The 7632-nt window shown below is 44.3% G+C and overlaps 1 protein-coding gene across 1 annotated transcript; it reads right to left on the bottom strand.

The window, feature by feature from the left end:
- Positions 1-640: 640 nt before the first annotated feature.
- LOC118508952 lies at positions 641-4079 on the bottom strand. Its single transcript, XM_036048868.1, has 3 exons — positions 3823-4079; positions 1998-3008; positions 641-1922 (listed from the first exon to the last, which is right to left on the bottom strand). The coding sequence occupies exons 2-3, from the start codon at positions 2967-2969 to the stop codon at positions 1914-1916; spliced, it is 981 nt and encodes a 326-aa protein (XP_035904761.1). The 5' UTR covers positions 2970-3008; positions 3823-4079; the 3' UTR covers positions 641-1913.
- Positions 4080-7632: the final 3553 nt, after the last annotated feature.

The raw sequence follows: 7632 nt of genomic DNA, 5'->3' as shown, positions 1-7632 counted from the left end.
CGTTGAGGGCTACACCATGGACGGTGTTGTGCAGTGCTGGGTGAGAGTGTCGAACGTGCTGCTGTCGGAATCATTCAAATCTCATCGGAGACTGAGGCAAGGGGACGGACGAACATTGGGTTGAAGATCAATGCGATGAAGACTAAATACCTGACCTGCCGGCGGCTCTGACCATGATAGACCACGACTCGGTAGTCATCTACGGGAATGAGTCCTGGATTGACATCCTGACGGTTGCCAAAGTCGGAGGGATACGTGGGTGTGGATGCACGGACTCGTGCCTTACCAAGTAGGTGCTCTTCAGCGCCCTGTTCGGCACAAGGCGGCGGGAGCAGCACAGCAAGCTCGTTGGCTGGATGAAGTGGCGTCATTCCTGAGCGAGATCAGATTGCATAGCCCAGGCCATGGCTTTTACACCTGCTCCACATAGGAGCAGAAAGAGCGAGAGAGAATCAGAATAAGAAGAACGAGCAGACACGAAGCGAATGGGTTGAGATGGTTGAAGACTTGAAACTACGCAGCACTTGTTTGAATTGTATTGTAACAAAAAACAAAAATGGCCTACTGCGATCAAATTCAAATGGTGATATATAAGCACACATCTATGGTAAAAGAGAAATGCAAACCCTTTAACAAATCGTACCCTGCTAAAGCTTTTCTTTTATTAGCACTAAATAAGTGTTTGTAACTCACAGCAAAAACACTTAAAAATACGATACGTTAGAGTATTATATTCTCCCAGGAACAAGCTATATAGGAAATGCAGCTTTGATTTGGGCGACGATCAGCTGCCCCTCGACTCATATCAGCTATAGTAAGTTTTTCTCTTTACTCTAAACAAACCAATGTTGTTAAAGGTATAGAATTTCGGAAAAAGATTACGCCTCCTGTTGGATAGACCGATCTTCTATTCTTTACGTTTCTCCTCCACAAGCGCGCCCCTTCTGTTTGATGCTGGGAAAATAATGCTGCTCTGAAGGATCCAGAGCTCGAATAATGCTTAGATGTACTACCTCCTAGCTATATATGGTAGTCTCTCCACCATTAGCTATAGAGAAACGTTTCTTTTTTTAGACAGCCAGCACCTGCTGCTTTCTGCACATTATGGGGCAGTTGCAAAATGGCTGAATCCTTAATTAATGGAATTGATTTGTTGAAAAAAAAAATAAGCCGTTCGATAGTGGTCGGTACCTGCGTTGCTGTACAATTGTTTTCGCATAAATACCAATCACATCTCTGCGGTAGTGTTTGCGTGTTCGGTCGTCGTTGTCTACTACTGTGGCCGGGTCGTTATAGTCGGCACTGCGCGTTACTGTACATTGGCAGGCCTAAATGACTAAGTAAGCTTAACCTATATTTGCAAGCGTAATGATTTTCCCCTCCGTTCCTTATCCGAACCAGTATTGCTGAATGCGGATACAAGTACACGCATCGGACCGATGATTCTCCTGCTAGATTAAAAACTTAACGATGATATATAACTGAATGTTTAGAGAGATAAAGGAATTTGGATCGAAAGTCGTCAAGTAACCTTGCTGTACAGTGGCACATCGACGAATCGCCAGTTTTCTTAAGTGCTAATATTGTGAAATGCGCAGTTTCTTTTTTGTTGTTCGCCGGCAACGCTCGTTCGCTGTACATGAGGCTGGCCAAATTGACGAAGTAATTAAATGTAGTTCGAATAGAAAAACTTAGAAAATTTAGTTTTTTTTAAATAAGTATTAGTATTTCAGAATTCTACTACCCGGATACTTATATGGGTAGGTGTGTACGGACTGATGATGTTTCAGGACAAATCGCAGCAGAACAACTACTGTTACCCCCTCTGCGGTGTCTCGGGTAATCGGCTTTTATGTTTGGGTATTAAAAGTTGTTAACGACGCTTAACGACACTGTGACGAACGAGGTAGCATTTAGGCATCCTTTAAGCAGAAGGAGGTTAGTTAGCAGTAATCGAATGGGACGATCTAGAGGGCATCGGTGTTGTGTGCACCTACCTGGCCATTGTCGTCCTCGCTGTCACTCGCAATCTCCGGTATGACCAAAGTCGCCAGTAAGCTGTACCGTATGATCTCGGTAACCGCAGGCAGATGCAGGGTCGGCAACGAATTCAGCAGTGAGCGGCTGATCTTTCCCTCGCTCGCCATCTTAGAGAGATGCAACACGCACAGATCGATCAAATCGCCGGCCTGCACATATTTCGCCACCTCCAGCAAACCGTAAATGTTATCCTCGTTCACTTGCTCCCGTGGCAGGGCGTTGGTGTTCAGGTACACCATGAACGCCATCAGCACCTTTTGCGTGATCGTCAGCGGGATGACAAATTCCCTGCAGTACGGCTGCTGCCTCATAGCGTTACGTAACGGCGCACTTTCGTCTAGACTATATAGCAGCGACCAACGGCAGATGTGCCCGTAGAAGCCGTTGGCGAAGCGCAGCATGCAGTTGGGCATGCCGCCATCGATGCACCATTTGCGCACCGGTGTTTTCGCGGCAATTGTGCTCGGTACATCCAGGAACGCTTGCAGCCGCTCTCGGTCCACATTGCGGAGCTGGGTGATGATCAAGCGGCAAATGTACGTCGAATTCGCATTCATAGGACGCTCGATCTCGTTCGACCGACGGTTGAACAGCCGCTCCGGCCATACGCGCAGCCCGGCCCGCAGTGTCTTCCCTGGCCGAATGTAATGCAGTTTCGTCAGGGACGATTTGAGCACCATCTTGATGGTGGGTTCGACCAGCTCACACTTCAGCCCGGCCCATACACCGGCGGTACAGTTGTTTCGGGTGCAGTTCAACATAACGGCCATATCGACCTTGCCCTTCTCGTAGATAGCGCAAATGGTCCACTCTCTGTCGCCAATGTTCGCCGGATAGAACACCAGCTTTTGGCGGACGGAGCATGGATTGATAATAACCTCCTTATCGTACTTTATAAAATACGGACTCTCCATTCTAACCGCAGGCATCCTTACACACACCCACACACACGCGGTAGAAAATTGTGGCTGTAAAAAGACAAGTGGAACAGGTACAAGTGAAAAAAGGGAAAATGTTTACTGCAAACAAAAAAAAATTGTTCCTGTTTTATTCACTTCTCTTCCGAATTTGGTGACACACACACACACACACACACACACATACGCAGGCAGTGTTGAACATTTGCTCGGAGTTGCTCTTTTTCACCACACACCACTAGCGGTAAGCTTTATCTCGCTCGCGTAAGGGATGCTTGCTGCCGGGCAGCCATCTTTGATTTTGGTGGCGAGTTTTCCAAAATGGCTGACCCCGCTTCTCGAATACTCGGCCAGTGCGCAATTCGTATCGGCAGCATCGGAAAGCGCCGTGGACCGAACCGGCAGACGCGAATGGTGTGTGATGATGATGGAGTTAAGCATTTTATCATCCGCCTTTTATTGTTGTCACAGAGGAATACTCCCACTTCATCGCATCACACTTGCCGCCATCGGTTTCGTTACAATTTTCACCCAAGTTTGCTGGTGGCCCGATAGGTGGCGCTACTGTTGAAACAAATGGCGGACTAATACTAGGAATTGGAAGTTATCCAAAGCCGGCCGCGCAACACAACCGGGATGCAAGTGCAGGAGAGTTTAACTTTTTAGCCCACCCCGAAGCCTTACGAAATTCCGAGGAACACTAGCCTGAGTGTGTGTGTGTATGAACGGGAAGGTGTCTTTTTTTTGCTGGGGCACCACTTCCGGAGCTCGTTAGTCCTTTAGGTTACAGCCGTATCCACTGATATTCCAGTAACACTCAAACTTATTCTATCTTCACACGCACTCACGCACACACAATACTAACCTTTAGCTAAATCGCAGCAAACTTGTAGCCTTTTCCCACAAGCGGATTCCTTCACTGAGCTTTAATAAAACCGGCGTGCAAATTATGCTCCGATGCCAGCGAGCGCCAAATCCAACAAGTCCTATCTTCCGAGCGTCTACTGTACCACTGATCAGTTGAAGTCGGTTTCTGGTGAATCTTGATTGTCTCCGGTGCGCGGCCGATTGTGGATTGTGTGGAGAAAATTGGGTAGGCCATGCGATGCAACCATTTTTTGACAGCTGTGGTGGCGGTGGAGCGTATTTGACAGTAGAGGGTCCATTTCGGGCTAAAGTCTGAATAGATGACCCCCCATTCACGGTACTCACTTTTCGCAACTGAATTACCTTAAATTTAGGTAAAAGTTAAGCAAAAATGTGAAAAATTGTTGTAATAATTATTTGTAATAATTATAAGGGTAAAAGACTCGCGGGCTAAAGTCTGAATAGATGCCCCCCTCACTCACGACACTCACTTTTCGCTACTGAGTACCCAAAAGGGTATATTTTTCAGGCTTTTTGCTGTAAGTATTTATTTATTTATTGTTCATCTATTATTTTTAATTACTATAAATAATTATAGCAACGATTTCTCACATTTTTGCTTAACTTTTACCTAAATTTAAGGTAACTCAGTAGCGAAAAGTAAGTGCCGTGAGTTGGGGGCATCTATTCAGACTTTAGCCGAGTTTTTTTTAAGGAAAAATGCCACCAAATATCTTCAATCCTCTGTGGGACAACATTTGATATGCGAAGACTAACTAGCTAAATTTCTTAAGGGACTGAGAATCGAGGCTATTTGGTCATGTTTTTTTTATGTTTTTTAAATGTTAACATGGTGGTCTGTCAAATCACGTCACTGGCAGGCTGTGAGATAACCTGCCTGTTACGCATGCTGCATCGCGTCACAAAAAAAAGGGGAAGGGGAAAAACTCTCCACACCATCGCCGAATGGACCGATAGCTGCCGTTCGGATGGAGTATTTCAACTGCGAAATGTTTCGCTGAAACGCAACGTGAAATATTTCCGGTTTATGCGCTGTGCTGATTTTGTTTTCATTTTAGCACAAATTATTCAATGAAATATTTCGATTTATATTTTTCTAGCCCTTGAAGGGGCAGGGAAGCAAAAACAATAATTATGAAATTAATCGTAAAAGACTGGGAGAAACTTATGATTATCGAAACAATACTGGACCGCATACGCAGCACCTCCCTTGATGACGGTCCGGAGCCTTGCTTTAGATACGCATGTTTAATGCTCCCATACTCGGGTGTTCTGTGGACGGATGCGCTACCGAGGTTGGGCAACCAACGGCACCCAAATAAAGCATCTTCTTCTTCTTTGTCCGTACAACGTTAAGTGATTTCGGTCGGCATTTATTTTCTTTACTTTGATTTTACCTGCAGTTGCACAGCTAAAGGGAGATACGATGGCACATGCGATACCGGCGCCAGTCTTCACCCCGCAGCATTGAGTATGACTATGTAGCTATGATGACGAAAGCCAGAAAGAGCAGGAATAACCTTTCGAAGTTCTTGCTCAAAAAAAAAAAAAGTGAGACGAAGAAATGCTGAATTTGTTAGAAGAGTAAGCTATGAATTGTAGTAACCTTTGATTTATCATACATGTTCATTCTGTGTTCTGTTACTGAATATATCAGACGTACTTTTCAATAGAATGAAAAATGGACGCCGCTGCAGATCCTGGCCACAAACAAAACTTACCTTCTGCCGTATAGCATTTTGTCAGGAAGTCTCGGCCGACCATTTCTGGTTTCCTTGACTTGATTTTACCCATAGCAGAATAGTCAATCCAGCGTCAGTTACAGCTTCAAGGATCCACCAAACGGAGAACTTACAGAGCCATTCTCCACAACATAGCACAGCAAGAATCATACCAAGCACACACACTTTGAACACAGTGGACTAGCGATGGGAATTGAAAACAGTGTGAATGAATAGAATAATGAGTTAAATGTTTCACTCTTTCTTAAAGAGTAAAATCTCTAAAAAATGATTTAACTCTTCGTACCGACTAACCACTTACTCTCTATGCGTTAAACTCACTCGTGAATTTACTATCGTATTGTATTTAATTAATTCATCTTGCCATCGTGTTTTTTTTTATCAACAAAAGCGATATTTAACTCGGCCAGGAGAGTTAAATTATCGGTGAGTTATTTAACTAATGAGCGAGTTAAAACGTAGTGAGAGAGTGGCTAGTCGGCACGGAGAGTTTTCAATCTTACGTGAGTTGAAATAACTCTTCGTGATGATTGAACTCATTCACTGACTCAGTTTGTACATCACTGCAGTCGAGACGGAAGAACGGACTCTTTAGGTTGGGAACCTCCACCAGGCATGAACGATCCCTAGCATAGATAATTGCGGCCACTATGATGCTAGACTTCATTCTAGGTGATTCCATCAAAAGAGTTCCCAATCTTCTAGAGGTAGACCCGACAGCGACACGACTACCAAGCGAAACAGGTGAAACTACACTACCAAACACAAAACGCAGTAGGTTTCGTTTTGTTTGTGGCTTTTCTTTTATGTTTCCTTGTTTGCTGTTGTTCGCTTTCGCTTCCTGTTTGCTTTTCTTTTTGCTTTGTTTGATGAATGAAGAAAGAAAGTTTTATTTTCTTATAATTTGTTTTGTGTGTTTTGTTGTGTGTGTGTGTATGTGTGTGTGTGGGGGTGTTGTTCTGTTCTGTTCTGTTAGCTTGCTTGCGATTGCGCCGTCGTTTTTTACGTTTCATTATAAACATCTAACCCATACATTTTGTTGTTTGTTTACTTCCTCTTCTTGTTGCGGCCATGAGAATATAAACTAAGTAAGTTATCTTTTCATTCCGGCTTTTTTTTTTGTTGTAGCTTTTTTGTTTACCCCAATAACGCCCCGCTTGCAACTTAACATTTTATGCTACGGCATATGTGTGTAACCGCGGGCGGTAAGTTTTACAATAGTATTAAGGGGAATAAAGCATGGTTTGAACAGTCCATCGTTAAGATACAAAAAGTACAGTGGAATGCCACGAAAACGGAAAAGTGGAGCGGGGTCAAACACCCCCGTTCTCCCGTATAAACAACCTAACAAATAATACACAATTAAATAGTTATAATACGTATTCACTAAAACATTCCGATGGGCGCGTACGCTCTCTCTCTCTCTGGCTGGCTGGTTGGTTGATTTTTGCTTGCTTTTAATTTACGTGACCACAGGGGCTGTTGGATGTGTGCTTTTCATTCTTCACTATTTTAACGCCGCCATTTAACGGTTTTATACATTATAATAAGCTTAATAGGTGACAGCCCGTTCTACCACCGCGAACCGTTCCTTCCCCAAGTCCAGTGGAACGCGGTGACTTAGTAAGTAACGCACATAATACCATTACCATTGAATGTATGTTTAAGTACATAGATTTTTTGACACTAAACAACTAAGTTAAGTACGTACGTGTACACGCCAAACCCAAACAAATGATACAAAACAAAAAAGAAAGACACAACCATCATGACAAGGTGTGTGTGTGTGTGTGGTTACAGTTAGGGTAGGCGACTTATTTTTTGCACGGTTCGATCCGGAGTCGAGTCGACTCCCTAGGCCCGTGCAAGGGATATTGAGCTCGACGACCCGAGAAGTACAGCGAGTTCTGGTAGACCCTTGGCGGGTGCAAAAAGTTCGGGAGTCAATCCAACGCACTCGTTGCATCCACAAATCGAACCCAAACTCGTCGAATCCACGGTTCGCACCCGCCCATTACTATAGCCGAAGCTGGAGGACTATCCAC

Source organism: Anopheles stephensi, chromosome X (genome assembly GCF_013141755.1).
Source record: "Anopheles stephensi strain Indian chromosome X, UCI_ANSTEP_V1.0, whole genome shotgun sequence".
Taxonomy (NCBI): domain Eukaryota; kingdom Metazoa; phylum Arthropoda; class Insecta; order Diptera; family Culicidae; genus Anopheles; species Anopheles stephensi.
Note: the sequence above shows the minus strand (reverse complement) of the source record. Positions and strands in the feature narration are given on the sequence as shown.